Here is a 22,950-nt window from a genome sequence, read left to right on the forward strand (position 1 = left end):
AATTTTTTTGTTTTGTGCGCTTTTTAGACAATTTCCAGCATTTTTGATTTTTCGAAAATTTTGATAATTTTTCAAAATTTATTCTAAAATTCTCCCCATCTAATGCCTTGCAGAACCGGTCTGTCGTACTGTTTCTGATGTACTGTGACGCTGACGAACACAGTCAGTGCTTGACACGCTCTCTGAAAAGCCGAGGTGCTGCAAACACCACGCAAGGCGGACCCCGAGACAGACGTCAGGAAGACGGTCGGCCACACATCGAATCGTGCAGAGGCCGGTTGGTGCAGACACCGAGGCAGTCAGCAACGGGTTGAGATAGAGGCCGAGTCCGGCAGAGGCAGGATGAGGCATTCACCGAGGCTGGCATACATGTCTTTGAGATAGTTTTGAAAAATTTGAAAATTTTCGAAAAATCAGAAAATGCTGGAAATTGTCTGAAATGCACACTAAATCAAAACTTTTTGATTTTTTTTTGGATGTTAAATTTCTCAATTTTTTTTGTTTTATGCGCTTTTTTGACAATATACAGCATTTTTGATTTTTCGAAAATTTTTCAAAATTTCCGTCAAAATTTTCCCCATCTGATGTCTTGCAGAACCGGTCTCTCCGAACCAGGTTTCGGCGTCACCCGGTCTCTGCTCGACACGTTCTTTGCAGAGACGGAACGTCGGAGTCCAGATCATGCGGAGACTGGTTGTGGCAGGGATCGGATGGGGAGAATTTAAAAAAAATCAATTTTTTTAAAATTCTTAAAAAAATCAAAAAATGATGGAAATTGTCCAAAAAAGCGCATAAAACTAAGGAAATTGAAAAACTCAGCATCATCCCAGTTGTCCTATCTGGAGCCAAAGCACAAGAAACACTTTGCAGTGAAGAAGGTGTAGTGTGTGCTGACAAAACCACAAATATTAAATATGTGAAAACCCAAATCATTGTGGTATGGGCACGTGAGCAAAGCTTGGAATATGATATAATAACACTGGGATACAGATTCATAATCATTCAGTCAGGTTACCTGATAGAAGTGAATGAGAAAGGGGCAGATGAGTCCAAGACAAAAAAATTAAGACACTGGAGCTGCAGTATATGGTAGTGGCATGAGGCGGGGATTCAGCTTCAATGTAGGTCAGTACACCACAATATTTTGGGCATGTGCTGATAGGAATTTTAAAAGGGCCTATTGTTCTTGGAAAAATTATATTCTGTCTGACAGTTTGCAATTAAAACACTTGATAATTGCAGGATTAGCTCAGGGATTGGGTGTTTAGGGAACAAAAATATGTGTACGACTGCCGAGTTCCTGAAGCTTAATAGGTTGAGATATCGATACATGACGTAAACGAAGCTTGAATGTTTCCAGTTACTAGAAGTCTATTAAATTTATAAAATATGTCAAGAATGACAACCAATCACAGAAAAATGAGAGTACAGCTAACTACAGAAATGTTATAAAATATCTTGTACAAAAGGTAATGTAAAAAGTTTCTTCTGGACAGCGTCCATCATCTTAAATTATAAAAATAATTCTGCTTCCATCTTCACACAAAAAGAAGGGAAAGACGACAGAAAGCCTATCAGTGGGCCCCTTGGTTGAGGTAGTCTCAGACCTGGTTCAGGTTTGAGGTTAGCTTCCTGAAGATGGAAGCAGAAACCAAACTGTGAAAAATTATTTTATAACTTTAAACGATGGACAAATCCAAAAGAACAACTTTAAATATTATAATGCACTACGATCACAAAACCTTCAGACTTCAACAAAGGATATGTCCAACAAATAAAATGCCACATTCAGTTTGACACTGTACGGCATTATGAATGCGATGATATCTACAGCATGCAACGGTCCTCTGCATCTCACGTGCTGAAAGCCATGACTCAACAGCAGCAGTGGATTGAATCAAAGTTTTTGCGCACATCAACTAGGTGGACAAGGCAAGAGACGACAATCTCGGTAAGAACAGTCAGGACTGATGTTTATTACTTGATGACAGTAAAGTGACATGTTTAATTTACTGTAAGATACAAAACACTGTTTACAGCTTCAAATCTAATATGCCTACAAAAATTAACAATCATAACCACGGAGTGATGGTCAAGTCAATACAGATCTTTTAAACCTGGGCGCGCGTACGTCCTTGCACGACCAAGATCTTGTCTACCGAAGCTAGCTGCCAGAAATCTCTGATTCCTGTCTTGGGATTGATTTCTGACTGTTTCTGCAATCTGCACACACAACTGCTCATTCAAGGTCTGTGAACAGAACATTAAAGGAACGGAATTCAGACTCATCATCACTGACATCTGCGATGTTCGTAACTCTTAATATCCATTTATCGAAGATACAGACCTGATGTCGGCAGCACACTATGTATGTCTTTTTTATATTGCATTAAATATAAAAAACTTAAAATCTTTTTTTAAAAAAACAGTTACAGATGTGAGATTTGAGTTTTTCACAACTGTCAGCTTCTCAGGAAGGACTTGGCTCACTCACTTTTAGATGCGCCTGCATCCCTGCGGAGTACCGACAAAAATCACTCTGCCCATTCATCTACATGAATATAAGTTGTGAATGGATAAACAAATTCTCATGAAACTGGTAATGACAACGTGTCACTGGAAGCTGCTCCACATTCACAATTTAAATTTCCTACAGTTTGTAATGCCAAAATTATGGATGCTCAGGTATATACAAGCACTCATTTGAAAGCTAACATTTACCTGACGTCTAGAAAAATAATAGTTTCATGATCACACTTATGAAAACTGTGAAATTATGCTATTTCAGGTAACCACTATCGAGCATTAACACACAAAAAAGCACCCTGCTGCATTGTATAGAAATAAATTACAAAGTAGGCAATGGACAAATCGAGTTAAATATCTGTTCATTTTAAGAAATGTCAACTTTTCAAGGCCAACAGCCACACTTCTATAACTCCTGTCTTACCAAATTATAATGAGTTAACTGAAACTTCAATAAAAAAAATTAATTAAAATGCTAGGCAAAGAAGTTCATATATTAATCAGTTATTTTCTTTAACAAAGTTGTGGATTTGTTATTTTCATTAATTCTTCAATTGAAGCAAATAAAAATATTTAACTTAGATGTTAACAATTTTTCATCAAGAAGGGACATGTAATATGACAGAAAATATATGCAGACCACTCAAAACAAAGGCATAACACAAAATAAGAACCCCTTAAAATATTATTTCCTGAGTTGCATTCATATGTATGGGGTTTAGGGGTATAATGTTCTCTGGAATTATATTAAACTAATACAAAACAAATACTGATATGTAAGACTTGAGGTTTTCACGACAGAAATCTTTATCGCCCTGATGATGGAGGCAGTATGACCTCTAAAACTTTGGTAAACATCAACCAGACTACACAGCGCAACAACCCAGAAGACAGAGATCTTCATCGCCCTGATGACAGAGGCAGTATGACCTCTGAAGCGTTGGTAAACATCGACCAGACTACACAGCGCAACAACCCAGAAGACAGAAATCTTCATCGCCCTGATAACGGAGGCAGCATGACCTCTGAAACGTTGGTAAACATCGACCAGACTACACAGCGCAACAACCCAGAAGACAGAAATCTTCATAATCATCGCCCTGATGATGGAGGCAGTATGACCTCTGAAACGTTGGTAAACATAGACCAGACTACACAGCACAACAACCCAGAAGACAGAAATCTTCATCGCCCTGATGATGGAGGCAGTATGACCTCTGAAACGTTGGTAAACATCGACCAGACCACACAGCGCAACAACCCAGAAGACAGAAATCTTCATAATCATCGCCCTGATGATGGAGGCAGTATGACCTCTGAAGCGTTGGTAAACATCGACCAGACCACACAGCGCAACAACCCAGAAGACAGAAATCTTCATAATCATCGCCCTGATGACGGAGGCAGTATGACCTCTGAAGCGTTGGTAAACATCGACCAGACTACACAGCGGAACAACCCAGAAGACAGAAATCTTCAAACTCTGATGAAGGAGGCAGTATGACCTCTGAAGCGTTAGTAAACATCGATCAGACTACACAGCGCAACAACCCAGAAGACAGAAATCTTCATCGCCCTGATGACGGAGGCAGTATGACCTCTGAAACGTTGGTAAACATCGACCAGACTACACAGCGCAACAACCCAGAAGACAGAAATCTTCATAATCATCGCCCTGATGATGGAGGCAGTATGACCTCTGAAACGTTGGTAAACATAGACCAGACTACACAGCGCAACAACCCAGAAGACAGAAATCTTCATAATCATCGCCCTGATGACGGAGGCAGTATGACCTCTGAAATGTTGGTAAACATCGACCAGACTACACAGCGCAACAACCCAGAAGACAGAAATCTTCATAATCGTCGCCCTGATGACGGAGGCAGTATGACCTCTGAAACGTTGGTAAACATCGACCAGACTACACAGCGCAACAACCCAGAAGACAGAAATCTTCATAATCATCGCCCTGATGACGGAGGCAGTATGACCTCTGAAATGTTGGTAAACATCGACCAGACTACACAGCGCAACAACCCAGAAGACAGAAATTTACCAATATTTATACTTTCACATCAAATTGTTTGCTGCAGGCCATTCCCCGAGTACTTACGAATTCAGGATTTGGAAAGAACAGATATAAAAGACAACAGGAAACCAATCCATAATGGCAGTGTCAGCCAGAGAAAAATCACTTGTTAATGTGCAAGCACTTCTCCATTCACATGCACTATTACTGTGAAATTACCTCTTTTGTGATGTGTCCTCCTTCACTTAGCCGTTTTTCTACCTGATTAAACTCGTATACAGCGTCCTTGCTTCCATTCTTATTTATCGCATCCTTTAACTTCTGGATCTGTAAATACATCACTCAGAACATTTCAAATCATTACAGAACTCTGTTCATACCACTCTCAGATGGTGTATACATAATTAAGAAGAAAGTTCTGGCAACAGACTTATCAAGAAACTTTTGTAGCATTTCATCCAGACGTGGTGCGTAAGGGGTAGAATGCCAACTTCAACTTAATATGGTACACCCTCCAATGTGCTTTGATACAGTCTTAGTGGTACAAGAGTTAGATCTGCTTTAGAAGAAATGCCACTATCTAATTCCAGAATTCTAGCGACGAAGAAATGGCATTATCCAAATTTAGGTTAAGTCATTTCCAAAGTTACAGGTAGCATACCTTCTGTGATCTGCTCCAAAAACAGCATCTCTTCATTAAAAACAGAAGAAAAGGGTATGTGTCCATAACTGAATCATTCATTACAAAAACGTAATTAGAAAAAATCTTAAATTAGAATGAATTAGGAAAGATGTAAGTAATTAGTTTCAATTGCTTATGTGCGGAAAACCACTGACAGTTCAAGCCATTCCTCAGAATAAAGTTCTGCAATGATTTTTAGCACCATTCAAGGAGATTAAAGTTCTCCTTATTGAAAAAGGATAATCTTTCAGTCACTTTGAAAACCGAACCTGACACGTAATCTGGCCTAAAGAACACATACTTTCAAACATTTGAATGTACTAAACAACAAACTGCAAGGGAAATTGCGTAATGGTAATAGAATTTTACAGGAATAAAATGACTTTCTGAATGAAATTAACATTATTTCATTCATAAGATATTGTAGGTGCGTCATATTGTGATTTTATTTAAAATAGTATTAAAATATATTAAAAATTGTCCGTCAATCACAATAAAGTATATAAGATAATTAGATGGTTAAAATATTATCTTTTGTTCCGTATCGAGTACTCGATTTACATATGGAACATTTTCGACATGTTTCGGCTTTCATAGAGCCGTCATCAGGTATAAGTTATAAACTCAATTACTAATTTTTAGTTTTTAATTTTCTTATAATTTCTTCGTTTTTCTTGTATCAACTTATTTGATGTTTTATATAACATTGATGTAATCGTATTGTCGGAGTGATGTTAATGCTGCGTATATTGGTCGGAGAAGTAATATCGAAGTTGTAAGAGGAGAGATCAGAAGTACATTCGTATCGGAGCGAGGTTGGTTATTGATTACAACTTCGATATTACTTCTCCGACCAATATACGCAGCATTAACATCACTCCGACAATACGATTACATCAATGTTATATAAAACATCAAATAAGTTGATACAAGAAAAACGAAGAAATGATAAGAACATTAAAAACTAAAAATTAGTAATTGAGTTTATAACTTATACCTGATGACGGCTCTATGAAAGCCGAAACATGTCGAAAATGTTCCATATGTAAATCGAGTACTCGATACGGAACAAAAGATAATATTTTAACCATCTAATTATCTTATATACTTTATTGTGATTGACGGACAATTTTTAATATATTTTAATACTATTATTTCATTCATCACCTAGAATTACAGTATAATATAAAACTTCCCAAACTATTTTATCAATACAAAATTAATACAAGTCAGTCTGCGATTTTAAGCTTTCATGGCGATTCATTACTGATGCTGATCTCGGGGTGCTATTACAGTAAGGAGGTGGGCTGTTACCAAAATTTCAGACCACAATACAACCCTGATGAGAGGCAGCGTGGTTGTCCGAAACGGTGGCAACACAACTTGCTTCCATATTGCACCAGCATCCGATCAGTACGTCAGTCATATTTAAAAACTTCACAGTCATTTACACACAGATGTGTGGACTTCTCCCACGACAAGTGTTCAAGATATCTGCTAACCTTTTTTAAACACCACAACTACCTGTCCATTTGACCTTATGACCTTCAGAGCAATCTAAATTCAAAGATGGAAGTTCGCTAAGTTTCATATGTCTTCTTACAGACATTCAAATCTGCTGTAGATGGCAGCCGTTTGCACTAACGTGTTCAACGGCTTTCACAGTTCTGAGCAAACTTTCTCTCTGATGAATAAGAAGGATTCAATAGATAAAAATCTTACTTCAGTCACTTAAGTAAAAATTAACCAATATCACACTTTATTTGTAATGCTTATTATCAGCAGTCCATGCCTTACTCTCACATTACTAAGTATGTTATATTTTTTATGTAGTTATAGACTATACATATTTATATTTCAATATAATACTGTACATTTTAAATAAAAAGTACCTTAAAGACCCTCTGGAAAAATTCTATCCAATCTATTCTCCAGCACCAATTATGACGTCCATGGTAAAAAACACGAATTAGAACTTTGTCATTCTCTGTTCAGTTTCCTATTGACATTACCCAACCTCATTAGTTGATACAGTACTGTATAATAGGCCAATAGACAGCGTTGTCTTACTGGGTCCTACAGAAAAAGGGCAATCAGGCAACGTGGCCACTTCAAAGAAAAAGGTTGCATATCCCTGATTTAGAGTTAGTTTTAGTTTTCAAATGTCTGTAGGCTCTGGTTCACACTTAGCCTCATTTCAAAGTCTGGGGGGGGGGGGGGGGGGGGGAGACACACACACACTTATATAGAGGATCCTTTACCACATCTTCACTGAATGTTTGTTTCCGCTGAGATGGAACATCAGCATCAAGAATGCTTCGAAGGATAGGAAGAGCATCTTCAGGTCGTCCTATATCAGCTAAAGCTGCTGCCTGAAACAACAACAACAACTCAGTCCGTAACACTGATCTGACCGTGGACTGTATTGCTACGTATTATTTCCTTCACCAACTCTACATCACAAAATCAGCCGGCTTCCCACTAGAAGATGACTGACAACTCCTCTCCATCTTGTGTGAATGTACACGAGTGCTGTATTACGAGGTGCATTCAAAAAGTTCCCGGAATTGTGGTATAGCACTGTAATGGTAGGACATATGGCAACACTTACCTAATCACCTTCAAAGTAGGACCCTTGCGCGCACACACACTTGCTCCATCGATCCTGCCATTGTTGGAAGCACCGGCGGAAGGCTTCGTTTGGAATCTTCCGGAGTTCGGCCGTCGCATTCGATTTGATGTCCTCCATGGTTGCGAAACGCGTCCCCTTGAGGCCCATTTTCAGAGTAGGGAACAGCCACAAGTCACTCGGAGCGAGATCCGGAGAGTCTGGTGGTTGGGTGATGACGGGAATGTTTTTCTTGCGAGGAATTGCTGCACAACCAGCGAGGCGTCGAATATGACGATTAGGTAAGCGTTGCTATATGTCCTACCATTACCGTGCTATACCACAATTCTGGGAACTTTTTGACTGCCCTACGTATATTCTTAGCAGTCTCTGCCAACTTAAAATTGTACAAACTTATAGTTGGTAGGAGCCAATGGCTACGGGAAATTAGGTGGGAGGATCATACTGAAGAATTGCATCTAACATAACATAATATACACTTAAAACTTAAAAGTACGTGACACTAAAAATAACTTTCCTTTTTTAGTTAGTACATACTGAGGCTAGAAAAACTTTATGACCTACAAAAATTAAGCTTTAACAAAATACGCACATTTTCAAGATCTATTACTACTCAAAATTTCTAGTAGTAGTGTTGCTTCCATCTCAAATGTTTGGACTTACTGATGACAGGATATTTTGAAGTATAAAGATGGAGAACATTTTCAAATTGAGTTTCATGAAAATCTATCACATGACCTCAAACCATTAGGATGCAAAATATGGACATGGTGATATCATAAGCCTCCGCCTGTTTGCAAAGAAAGTAAACCTAGGGGTAAAGCAACGATCTCTCTTCCCAATATTACGTAACAATGCCCCCAGTCATGCTGGTTGCCTACTCCCATATTAAGAACACGAATGAATGACATAGGTTGGCACATGAGGTGTTCGTTGCTTACACTCCAATGTGAAGAACACGAAAAACATGACAGGTGGGTGGTGATAATTGTGGTCATAGGAATAAGGAATACTGTATCCCTCTGAATATATGATTCAAAACACTAGCATGTGATGCTGTCAGCTCAAATTGTTCTAGGTATTTAAATTTTAAATGATCTCATAAATATACTGTTTTAGGAATATAAAAAATAACAGCATTGCAAAAATACAAGACTTGATGACAGTAACTGATGAAATAATTGTTGACTTCAGCCTTGAATATGGAGGCAGTATCTTTCTTGGAAATGTTGCTATCAACCCACAAGTCCACTTAGCAACTAAGAAAGTTGATACTGTCAATATATTCATTAAAGATTTCTGTCTTCTGGGTTATTGCGCTGTGTAGTCTGGTCGATGTTAACCAACGTTTCAGAGGTCATACTGCCTCCGTCATCAGGGTGACAAATCATTCATACATCTACCATACTACATGACGCAATAACCCAGAAGACAGAAATCTTCATATTCACCGCTGTGAGAACCTCAAGTCTTACATATTCATTAAACTTCGAAAGATCAATGATGTTAAGGGGTGAAGATTTCCGTCTTCTGCGTTGTTGCGCCGTGTAGTCTGGTCGATGTTTACCGTTTCAAAGGTCATACTGCCTCTGTCATCAGGGTGACAAATCATTCATACATCTACCATACTACACGACGCAACAACCCAGAAGTCCTCGCCACCATTGGGCACACCCTGGGCAATGCCACTCGGCGGAAAAGTAGTTCACTATGCCGCAGGACTTCACGGCCAATGACGTAAGTCAAGAGCCACTGCATTTAAAAAACCCAAAAGACAGAAATCTTCATACTCACCACCGTGAAAACCTCAAATCACACATGTTAAGGGGTATTTTGATATCACAAACTTCCATCCTGGTGTTTTCAATAAGTACCAAGACAAGAAAGTTTTTTTTTAATAGAAGTGTTTTTACACACTTTAGGTAATACTAACGTCTGTACTTGTATCACAAAACACACAGGTGGGACAGACACACAGTGTGCTAAGAGGATTTAGAAGATGGAACCGAAAACCAAGTTCCTTTAGAACCTTCAAAATTTTCAACTGCATCCGGTAGTGAAACATAAATAAAAGTCTCATCTTCATTATCACAAATGAAGTTATGGAAAGTGAGTAATGGTGGTAAAGCAGTTACTTTGTTGTAGGATTTGAGGTTTTCACAGCGGTGAGTATGAAGATTTCCGTCTTCATTGCCCTGATGATGGAGGCAGTATGACCTCTGAAACGTTGGTTAACATCGACCAGACTGCACGGCGCAACAACCCAGAAGACAGAAATCTTCATACTCATCGCCCTGATGACGGAGGCAGTATGACCTCTGAAACGTTGGTAAACATCGACCAGACTACACGGCGCAACAACCCAGAAGACAGAAATCTTCATAATCATCGCCCTGATGACGGAGGCAGTATGACCTCTGAAACGTTGGTTAACATCGACCAGACTACACAGCGCTACAACCCAGAAGACAGAAATCTTCATACTCTGATGATGTAGGCAGTATGACCTCTGAAACGTTGGTAAACATCGACCAGACTACACAGCGCAACAACCCAGAAGACAGAAATCTTCATACTCATCGCCCTGATGACGGAGGCAGTATGACCTCTGAAACGTTGGTAAACATCGGCCAGACTACACGGCGCAACAACCCAGAAGACAGAAATCTTCATAATCATCGCCCTGATGACGGAGGCAGTATGACCTCTGAAACGTTGGTAAACATTGACCAGACTACACAGCGCAACAACCCAGAAGACGGAAATCTTCATACTCATCGCCCTGATGACGGAGGCAGTATGACCTCTGAAACGTTGGTAAACATCTACCAGACTACACGGCGCAACAACCCAAAAGACAGAAATCTTCATAATCATCGCCCTGATGACGGAGGCAGTATGACCTCTGAAACGTTGGTAAACATCGACCTGACTACACAGCGCAACAACCCAAAAGACAGAAATCTTCATACTCATCGCCCTGATGACGGAGGCAGTATGACCTCTGAAACGTTGGTAAACATCTACCAGACTACACGGCGCAACAACCCAAAAGACGGAAATCTTCATACTCATCGCCCTGATGACGGAGGCAGTATGACCTCTGAAACGTTGGTAAACATCTACCAGACTACACGGCGCAACAACCCAGAAGACGGAAATCTTCATACTCATCGCCCTGATGACGGAGGCAGTATGACCTCTGAAACGTTGGTAAACATCTACCAGACTACACGGCGCAACAACCCAGAAGACAGAAATCTTCATACTCATCGCCCTGATGACGGAGGCAGTATGACCTCTGAAACGTTGGTAAACATCGACCAGACTACACGGCGCAACAACCCAGAAGACAGAAATCTTCATAATCATCGCCCTGATGACGGAGGCAGTATGACCTCTGAAACGTTGGTAAACATTGACCAGACTACACAGCGCAACAACCCAGAAGACAGAAATCTTCATACTCATCGCCCTGATGACGGAGGCAGTATGACCTCTGAAACGTTGGTAAACATCGACCAGACTACACGGCGCAACAACCCAGAAGACAGAAATCTTCATAATCATCGCCCTGATGACGGAGGCAGTATGACCTCTGAAACGTTGGTAAACATCGACCAGACTACACAGCGCAACAACCCAGAAGACAGAAATCTTCATACTCATCGCCCTGATGACGGAGGCAGTATGACCTCTGAAACGTTGGTAAACATCGACCAGACTACACGGCGCAACAACCCAGAAGACAGAAATCTTCATAATCATCGCCCTGATGACGGAGGCAGTATGACCTCTGAAACGTTGGTAAACATCGACCAGACTACACAGCGCAACAACCCAGAAGACAGAAATCTTCATACTCATCGCCCTGATGACGGAGGCAGTATGACCTCTGAAACGTTGGTAAACATCGACCAGACTACACGGCGCAACAACCCAGAAGACAGAAATCTTCATAATCATCGCCCTGATGACGGAGGCAGTATGACCTCTGAAACGTTGGTAAACATCGACCAGACTACACAGCGCAACAACCCAGAAGACAGAAATCTTCATAATCATCGCCCTGATGACGGAGGCAGTATGACCTCTGAAACGTTGGTAAACATCGACCAGACTACACAGCGCAACAACCCAGAAGACAGAAATCTTCATAATCATCGCCCTGATGACGGAGGCAGTATGACCTCTGAAACGTTGGTAAACATCGACCAGACTACACAGCGCAACAACCCAGAAGACAGAAATCTTCATAATCATCGCCCTGATGACGGAGGCAGTATGACCTCTGAAACGTTGGTAAACATCGACCAGACTACACAGCGCAACAACCCAGAAGACAGAAATCTTCATAATCATCGCCCTGATGACGGAGGCAGTATGACCTCTGAAACGTTGGTAAACATCGACCAGACTACACAGCGCAACAACCCAGAAGACAGAAATCTTCATACTCATCGCCCTGATGACGGAGGCAGTATGACCTCTGAAACGTTGGTAAACATTGACCAGACTACACAGCGCAACAACCCAGAAGACAGAAATCTTCATAATCATCGCCCTGATGACGGAGGCAGTATGACCTCTGAAACGTTGGTAAACATCGACCAGACTACACAGCGCAACAACCCAGAAGACAGAAATCTTCATACTCATCGCCCTGATGACGGAGGCAGTATGACCTCTGAAACGTTGGTAAACATCGACCAGACTACACGGCGCAACAACCCAGAAGACAGAAATCTTCATAATCATCGCCCTGATGACGGAGGCAGTATGACCTCTGAAACGTTGGTAAACATTGACCAGACTACACAGCGCAACAACCCAGAAGACGGAAATCTTCATACTCATCGCCCTGATGACGGAGGCAGTATGACCTCTGAAACGTTGGTAAACATCTACCAGACTACACGGCGCAACAACCCAAAAGACAGAAATCTTCATAATCATCGCCCTGATGACGGAGGCAGTATGACCTCTGAAACGTTGGTAAACATCGACCTGACTACACAGCGCAACAACCCAAAAGACAGAAATCTTCATACTCATCGCCCTGATGACGGAGGCAGTATGACGTCTGAAACGTTGGTAAACATCTACCAGACTACACGGCGCAACAACCCAAAAGACGGAAATCTTCATACTCATCGCCCTGATGACGGAGGCAGTATGACCTCTGAAACGTTGGTAAACATCTACCAGACTACACGGCGCAACAACCCAAAAGACGGAAATCTTCATACTCATCGCCCTGATGACGGAGGCAGTATGACCTCTGAAACGTTGGTAAACATCTACCAGACTACACGGCGCAACAACCCAGAAGACGGAAATCTTCATACTCATCGCCCTGATGACGGAGGCAGTATGACCTCTGAAACGTTGGTAAACATCTACCAGACTACACGGCGCAACAACCCAAAAGACAGAAATCTTCATAATCATCGCCCTGATGACGGAGGCAGTATGACCTCCGAAACGTTGGTTAACATCGACCTGACTACACAGCGCAACAACCCAAAAGACAGAAATCTTCATAATCATCGCCCTGATGACGGAGGCAGTATGACCTCTGAAACGTTGGTAAACATCGACCAGACTACACAGCGCAACAACCCAGAAGACGGAAATCTTCATACTCATCGCCCTGATGACGGAGGCAGTATGACCTCTGAAACGTTGGTAAACATCGACCAGACTACACAGCGCAACAACCCAGAAGACAGAAATCTTCATACTCTGATAACGGAGGCAGTATGACCTCTGAAACGTTGGTTAACATCGACCAGACTACACAGCGCAACGACCCAGAAGACGGAAATCTTCATACTCATCGCCCTGATGACAGAGGCAGTATGACCTCTGAAACGTTGGTAAACATCGACCAGACTACACAGCGCAAGAACCCAGAAAACGGAAATCTTCAGTTACTTTGTTATGTTGATATGTTGATACAGCAAACTAATAATAAAGAATTGAATTGAAATAACCAGTGCCATTAAAACTGACTCACTGAATGAATAAATCATAAGGACGGACAATTTTCTTTATGTTTTCAAATTCTTTTTGGATTGTTGATGTTAAGACTTTAAATACAGTTTAGAGTTATACTGATGGGGGAAGTAAAGTACATAAATGTTACTGCTGCACTTACTTTCAGATTTCTGATAGTGACATAATTATGTTGCTGCACATCGGATATCATTTCGAAAGCTATGTGTGGTGCATTCTGGTTTAATGCCATACCTGCAGCAAACGTCACAGCCCTTCTCATAGGAATATGGCCAACTTCCTTAAGTTCTTTCCACAGATCCAATCCAAATTTAAAACTCTCTTCAGTATTCTGGAAGTGAACATTAGAAAAGCAAAACTGTCAAACCATACAATATAATTCAAATCTAAAGGGTTCTGACAATGGTGGACTGCACTTACAATTATTCACTGTGTGGACTTTTTCCATCGTCCGTCAGATAGATCTAGTCTCCATCGCTATCTGACGGACACAACTGAGTAGGTGCCTCTTGCCTGAAGACGGAAACAGTTTCCGAAACGTCGTGGTTTCTTCTTTTAAACAAGGACGATGGAAAAGTCCAGATAGTGAATAACTTTAAGCATACAATATACAATCAGTTATTTCAGACCTATCAGCATGACCCTGTAAACAATGTATTACTCCTTTATGCTTATACAATGTTTGTTACATCACATTACCTGCCTTACCTATTACATATACATACGACCCACACTCAACTTGTGATTGTGATTTATGCTTCTTCAACAGTAAGCATAAACTTTAATCTGGCCTGAAGAATGCGCTTTCGCATGACAGGATTTGATCAGAGGCCACTGCGATGTAGATGTGAATATTGCAACACTCTTGGGACTGCCCAGTGACAGTATACAGGCGTGAACCAACTACCAAACCTTGTTTCACTTATCACAATATTTCACTTAAATCCAGTGCTAAGAAAACAAATGGGGCCCAAACTAGATACATTCAATTTCATTTTGAAGGGTCTGACGATGTAACAGAATCTAGACTGCTGGGTTTTTGACCTTGGCCATTGTCTGATGTTATACAAACACTAAAATTCATCTTCTTGCAGCTGCCATTTGATTACTGGATTAGTACGCCAGCATCGTCATCACGGCCGACTGCCAGCATTTGATCGAGGGTACTCCACTGTATTAAAATATTATATGCTCCCAAATGAACAGTCACACTACATGATAAACAGCTTTCGTAAAAACCACTGTGGCCAGAACCACTAACAGTTAACACTGTATATTTAATATGCAGTAAACAGACACACTATAAAAAGTTTGACCCCAATGTCCATGTTGGGAGGGGGTAATGGATGATTATGATGATACTTTGAAAATGATGAAAAACTTTAGAAAGAAGGTCAGATTTGTAGGATAATATAAGAATTGCAATTTTGAACATAAAAATCTGGTCGCTTTAAAAGAAACGGATAAGCGAAATAGAGAAACAAAACACATAGGAAATGAAAGAAAACAAATCCAGGAAGACCACACAGTCATATGGTGCGTGTATTAAAATTTGGACCAGAGACCAGTTGCCTTGACTGGCATTTTTCTTTTTTTGACGTTTCTCATTCCCTCCAGGCAAATGTTGGCACAGTACTTTAAATTTGGCAAAACCTACTTCCTTCCATATCCTTCTTAATCCATTACAAATTAATCATTAATCATTTGAGTTCTCATCAGTGAAGATGTTTGTTGTTCTGGATTTTGACACTGTGTGGACCTGCAGGTTAATAATGTCTTCATCTTCAGAACCAAAAATGACAACACTCAACATGTTTAACCAACAAATGGTACTGAAGTACAATGTGATGAATTCTTCTGTATGTCACACATTTTCCTAGTCAACAGCTGAGATGTAGCATTGAAGCTACCAGCTACATACCAAGGTGTCAGCATTGCCAAACACTCTACACTTACTCGACCGGCTGCTGCCATACTTTCATTTATTCTTGGGAAATCTCAGCTGAAGGTATAGAATTTCAGTAGCATAGATCAGTGGTATTCAACCTGGGGTATGTGTAGCCCTGGGGGTATGTGAAGACATCTTAGGGGGTTATTATTATTATTTAGTGTTCTGTCTGACGACAGGTCCATATGAACAGGATCCTTCGATCCTTTTCTCGGACTGGGACCTGTTCATATACGTTCTTGGCAGATGATCCAGAAGTGGTTTGCCATTGCCTTCTTCTGTGTGTGAATGGATGCCACAGAGAAACCGGGGAAGCCCCCGGAGGAAAACTCCGTGTTGCCTAGACTTGAATTATACAGCAACAACTTTGGGAGTACAAAGTTAAAGAGAAATTATATCTGGGGGTACGCGAACGAAACAGGTTGAATACCACTGGCATAGATAAGGTAAAAGACATGACAACAGCAGCTCCGAAGTGCATTCTGGAATATGATTTCCAGAGGTGTTTCCAAGAACTGTATAGCTGATACCCAAGTACAATATTTCGAGCGCAGTGTTACATAATCTCGAACTGGCATCACCAGTCGACAACATTAAATCCATCATTGATACTTTATGAAAAAGCCTTCTCCATAAAAATTTGGACATGCAAAATCAAAACCCACAACAATGATACGATATAACAACAACTAATATAGATTGTAAAATGTGCAACAATTTTAATTCCAAGCAATAATAAGCAACAATAAATCAAGTGATGAAATAGAGAGACCGCACAAATTCTGGCTGAGATTCCGCTGATACTCTATCACCTTCTCCATAGTTTCTAAAACACCTAAGAATTACAAAACTAATATATAAAATAATTTTACAAATAACTTCTGGTCCATTACTGTGGAGAGGGCGGGAAGTAGAAGATGTAATGTTAAGAAAGATACATGGACACAAGAGAGATAAAATAAGTGGGAAATAAAATTACATTTTGCAACATTCCATTACTTATATGAATGATGTTGTCAGTTGTATAAATAGCTGTGATGCAAAAACAAACACAAGGTTTTGCTGCAGAAACCTCTGTGAAAACAGCAACAGCATAAGATAATTATGACGATACTCGAGAATGTACTCACCAGCTTGAAACACGCTGCAAATGTTAGAATCACAACATTCTTCGGATACTTTGCTTCCTGATGTTGTCTTCCTTTTATAATTTCAAAAACATCTAAAATGTCCTGATATCTTTCATTTTCAAACAAAAGGTCCATAAGGATTTGGTAGGTACTTAGTTGGGCAAAGAAGCCTTCCAGTGCAGGGTCTTTAAATACCTGAAAGAGATAAATATTAGAAGAGTCAAAAATATAGTTCAACTACCAACCAATAACTTACCTTTAATGAGACTTCAAATTCACACAGCAGTGAATATGAAGACGGCAGTCTTCTGGGCTGTTGTGCCACGCAGTCTGGTAGAAGTTTACTGACGTTTCAGAGATCTCTACTGCCTCCATCATCAGGGCGATGAGTACTCATAGCCCTGATTATGGTGCAACAACTCAAAAGACAGCCATCTTCAACTTATCTTTAATATTCATTACAGGATTGTGCAATCAATTTTATCTCTAATTTATTTATTTTCCTTAAACATAAAATTCCTAAAACCCTTAGTTTCAGGGAATCATATTCAGAACTACGATTGCTCAGTCAGTAATGTGAGTGGTTATGGATTGGGCAAAAAGAGTTCAAATCCTGGCAGAAGCAAGGATTTTTTCTCTTCGCCACATCCAGATTTATCATCTTATCCAATAGGCACAATGGACCCTCTGCACAACAGATGATGTGGGCACAGTGAGGCGCACATCAATTACCACTGCCTAGTGCAGTGTTCTGTAGCCGGTGTGCTGCAGCACGCCACTTTGTCTAAATCAGTGTTCCGCAACACACTGGCATGATGATACAAGTTTTCAGGTGTGCCGCAGATTTTGATAAGAAATTGTATATTTACACATTATAGATAGAAAAAGGGAATATTTATCTTTCACAATTAAAATTCACAATACACGTGTGCATGCACACACGTTCATCATCGTAGCCCCTTTTTGTGAGAAAATTTTTTATGGTGTGCCAGAGCACTGATTTAATGCCAATGTTAATGTGTGGAGCTTTACGTCATATACCTATTCTGATGATAATAAAGTGACTTCCAGTATCAATGCAAATTGCATCGAAAAAGCTGGTAGGTGTACGGCAATTCTGATCCACGTTTCAAAACAAACCACACATCCTTCAAAAGAGCCTGAAGCCTTCTTCCATACTAGAACTCTTTATCGTGTTTTTTTCGAAGTATTTGCTACCACAGACTTCTTAACAAAACAAATCATTATGTAAAAGGAAAAATTCAAAAGCATATGCCGCAGCGAGTAAGTATCTTAGTAACTTGCAGTGATGTAACCACAAACGAATGCAAATCATTTCTTAGTGCAGGTCTCAACATGGGCACAAATGAAAAACCAGAACAATTTTTTTCCTTCCAAATACGTATTTATTAGGAATTGCTTTTTTACAAATCTTGTGAGTCCTTGAAGCATTGACTTCATTTTCAAATGCATACTTAAAATCATTATTGCTGAGAGCTTTAAGTCTGTAATTCCTTCTATGTTATGTTAGGATTTTGCCTTTAACATATTCATTAAATCTGGATTAATTTACTTTTCTTGTTACCTGTATGTGGTAATTTTTGTAATTTTGCTTAAATGACATACAAAAAGAATTTTTAAAACAGGGTTAAATGTATCCTTACCTTTGTATCTTAGATGTTAATATTTAACAGCTCAGTAAGTCACAAAATAAAGACTGGCGAGTTAAAGCTACAAAAATTAAAATCCACTGTTTCATAATATTAATGAAGGTGAATCGTTGATCCCAAATACTGATGAACAGTCATGACTGCATAATCATTCCTTCATTAATAATATTTTGTTAGAATTGATACACAGATGATGTCATCTGATTACTTATCACAATGGTAACTTCATTAAAAAAAGTGATTTACTACGGCGAACGATGAACACACAGAAAGACAAATGATTCACAATGTAAAGCCCCTCCTACATTAATTCTAATCTCAGCACAATACAGTAAGCTCATTTCTCAAAAACTTCCTTGTTTTAAGAAGGGTAAGTGCTGCAGCTATCCCATCGAGAGTGGAAAAAATGTCACTACCCAATTCCAGAAAATCAATTCATGTTGGTATGAATCAAACTTTTAGCAAACCTGCGTGAGAATTATGAAACAGAATATGGTATATTCTTTGTCAAATGTTATTATACCAAAGATAATGAAAGGTATCCAAAAATTTTGAAGCCCACTTCTTGTTCACTTGCATGACAATACATATATAAAAAAAAAACGTATAAAACTGAAAACTGAGGCTAAACTGACAGAGTGAACATTGCAGCTGTGAAGCAAATTTATGCATTATGTGTGAACCCAACTTGATGGACTGAGAGTTGGGTGGGGCATGTGACTCTTCCATCTCAGTCTGTGCTTGCATGAAAAATTGAGTGTAGAATCAGAAATGAGAACTGTAGCTGGAATAAAATGAAAATGCTCTGTGCCTACTTGATACTTGTCCAGGACTTACCTTAAGGGCTTCATCAGGTTTATTCAGGAAGTAGTACATTCTCATAATTACTGGGCCAAAAACATAACTTCCAAACCTAACCTCTTTGTTTTGCTGGTTAAACCTGAAAGTATTAAATTTTTCCACACACATATTACTGAACACATTCAGTATGACGCAAATTAAAGTTTACTCTTTAAAATCAGCATGCTTTACAGTAGACCCCTGATTATCCAGGGGTAAATCTGGTTTAAACAGAAATTAAAAACCGATTTATAAAATCTGTTGTAAAAGTTACAACATTTTAAAAGTAAAGGAATAAATACACAATAACTTGTTATTTCAATTGTTAACATAAATAAATTGCTGTTAAAACCTGAAGTTTGTGAAAATAGAACATTATTATGTACTATCCATTGGGAATCCTTTTTTAAAAAGTGGTTGATATGTACTATATTAAATTTTATATAAAACCCCTTCTGCTGTTAGTTAGTCCAGAGTTCTGATTACCTGAGAAAATATATTTCCCAACTAACCCTGAAAAGCAGGAGCCTAATGTATTTAAATTAAATTTCTTAACTAAGTTACAAAAATTCTTGCAGATAATTCTCTATAGTGACTTCTTCCACAAGATAAATTTATACAATGCCTTTCAAAGTCACAATGATTAAAAGATTATAAAATATTTTCATTCCATTCATGTAACACTGGGCTGCTTTTGCTTTCATTTGAAAAAAAAAAAAAATGAAAATATTAACACACTAAACAGATTACCTATTTTTCTTAATTATAATTTATTATGTTCCATGTAAGATATGTACAATCTAAGAATTCCATAATTCTGCTTATCAGTCTTTACTGATTCAGCAGGCTGTACGCTGCACTAGCACACTGCTAAACCACTGACCCTCGACATAAAGTCAGGCCAACAGCAACATAATATGGACTTTAAATCTCCTATTCCTGCATATCAGGAAAGTCCAAGATAGGCAGGAGGGTTTGGAGTTGAACGGGACACATCAGCTATTGGCATATGCTGATGATGTTAATTTATTGGGGGATGATATGAATACAATAAAGAGGAACGCAGAAGCTTTACTAGAGGTTAGTAGACAAGTGGGGCTGGAAGTAAATTCAGAAAAAACTAAGTACATGTTAGTATCTCGTCATCAGAAGACAGGCGGGCAAAATTATCTTAGGGTAGCTAATAAATCCTTTGAAAGGGTTACAAAGTTCAAATATTTGGGAACAACAATAACAAATCAAAATGATACTCGTGAGGAAGTTAGGAGGAGACTAAATTCTGGAAATGCTTGCTACTTCTCAGTCCAAAATATTTTGTCTTCCCGTCTGATTTCTAAGAACCTGAAAATTAAACTAAACACAACAATAATTTTACCTGTTGTTTTGTATGGGTGCGAAACATGGTCTCTCACTCAGAGGGAGGAACACAGATTGCAGGTGTTTGAGAATTTGGTGTTGAGGAGGATATTTGGGCCTATGAGGGAAGATGATGGGGCGTGGAGAAAACTGCATAATGATGAGCTTAAAAATCTGTACTCCTCCCCCAATATTGTCAGGGTGATTAAGTCGAGAAGAATGAGATGGGTGGGTCATGTGGCGTACATGGATGGGACAAGAGGTGTGCACCGGGTACTGGTTGGGAAACCTGAAGGGAAGAGACCGCCGGGGAGACCTAGACGTAGATGGGAGGATAATCTCAGGCGAGATCTATGGGAGATAGGAGTTGAAGGAAACTGGATTTTGTTGGCCCAGGACAGGGTCCGGTGGAGGGCTTTGGTTAATTCGGTGATGAACCTTCAGGTTCGGTAAGCCATCTAGTTAGTTAGTTAGTTATTCCTGCATAATAATGGTTACTGAAGAAAATTACAAATATTTATTACACATTGAGTATTATCATCCTTAATTTCAACACAGAAGAATACTGCGTTAACACAATATTTAAAATGGCATTTGAATTACTTTGATTTTACATCTCCAATAGTTTTTCAAAAATGGAATTCAAGTCCACTTGCATTGCAATTATAACCACGCATCAAGCACCAAGGTTTTTCACATCCATCAACTGATTTTATTAGAAACATAAATAGGATTTCATCATATCTATTTTCAAACATGTCTGTGTATTCTTCTATTTATGTGCAAAAGATTAACTCTCATCTGGAACTTGCATTACATAATTAATTAACACGAATATTATAAAGATCCAGTTCTGCAATTTACTGTCTCTTTTTGAGACTGATTAAGCTTTTATAACATACCTTGTCATCATCTTGTATACTAAATCTAAATCATCTCCTGAATCTTCAGCCAAATGGATCATATTTTTTAGATCTTCTGTAAAAATCATATTTGTTGAACTTGGATCTGAGAACTCCAACATTTTGGACTTAAATTTATCAGTCAGGTTGACAAACTGTGTCTTTGTTCTGTCCCTCATTCTGCTGTAGTTGTCCAATCCTATAGCAGCTGGTGAAAATAGAAAACGGATGCCTGGAAACAATCATAAGAAGTTTAGACCAAAACGAAAACCTTTAGCATTAAAAGCAGGTTGAATTTGGGGAATGCTTGGTACAATTCAGTTCACGATCTTCTGTCATCCATCTTGTATTCTAAATCATAAAGATTATAGTACAAGAAAACATCAAATTTCCTTGAAATATTATTGGCTGATCAAAACGAGGATGAGATGGATGGAGCATACAGCATGCATGACGCAGAGAAATGCATATAAAATTTTACTTGGAAAATCTCAAGGGACTGTGATTAATTAAGTAGAGTATGAGTGTGTTGGCTGGTTTTAATGTCTCAGAATTGGAAAGAGGTTGTAGTGAACATGGCAATGAATGTTTTAGTTCTATAAAAACCGCTATATTTCTTGACTAGCTGAGTGTCTATTAACTTCTGAAGAAGGGCTTCTCAATAGTGTACTATAGTTGGCGTCTGAAGTCACACGACTTTGTGAAAGTAATCTACACTTCACAGTGTAACTATTCCAGTTAAAGGTCTAGTAAAATAGATATTCGAGTTATTGTATTAAAAAATCTACCTATCTTCTGACCACACACACACACTGTAAAGGTTAGATTAATAGGTTATACGATTATAGTTGTCACTTCTCCGAAGTGTTGCATGTGCAGATTGTGTTTATTACTGAAAAAGTATACTACCTTCATATCCATTTCTAAAATGGGAGAGGCTACCGCCACAGTTTCTTAACAAAATCCCTTCTGATAATTCACACACATACTTCGCCAACATGTTGAGCTAATTCAAGAAAATTGTAGTCACAGAGAATAAAATCGCAGTACTCGCTGGACATGGTTACTTCAACTTTGATGGTGCACTGCAATTAATTGCAGTGCACGGCACCAGATGGCAGATTGAGAGTACACTCACAAATTTCTGTGTAAGATGGTAATACATGGGCAAGAAAAAGGACGCCACTGAGATAGTAACATACGAGAGTATAGCTGTT

At 39.2% G+C, this 22,950-nt stretch overlaps 1 protein-coding gene across 1 annotated transcript; it reads right to left on the bottom strand.

The window, feature by feature from the left end:
- Positions 1 to 1,946: 1,946 nt before the first annotated feature.
- Positions 1,947 to 22,797, bottom strand: LOC110840369 (pentatricopeptide repeat-containing protein 2, mitochondrial). Its single transcript, XM_022085343.2, has 8 exons — positions 22,643 to 22,797; positions 21,734 to 21,965; positions 19,473 to 19,575; positions 16,966 to 17,160; positions 14,030 to 14,218; positions 7,502 to 7,612; positions 4,778 to 4,885; positions 1,947 to 2,250 (listed from the first exon to the last, which is right to left on the bottom strand). The coding sequence occupies exons 1-8, from the start codon at positions 22,731 to 22,733 to the stop codon at positions 2,098 to 2,100; spliced, it is 1,182 nt and encodes a 393-aa protein (XP_021941035.1). The 5' UTR covers positions 22,734 to 22,797; the 3' UTR covers positions 1,947 to 2,097.
- Between the last annotated feature and the right edge of the window lie 153 nt (positions 22,798 to 22,950).

The sequence above is a fragment of the Zootermopsis nevadensis genome, unplaced genomic scaffold (assembly GCF_977971745.1).
Source record: "Zootermopsis nevadensis isolate Lab colony 2312 unplaced genomic scaffold, Znev_1.0 Znev_ptg000016l, whole genome shotgun sequence".
NCBI classification, from domain to species: Eukaryota; Metazoa; Arthropoda; class Insecta; order Blattodea; family Termopsidae; genus Zootermopsis; species Zootermopsis nevadensis.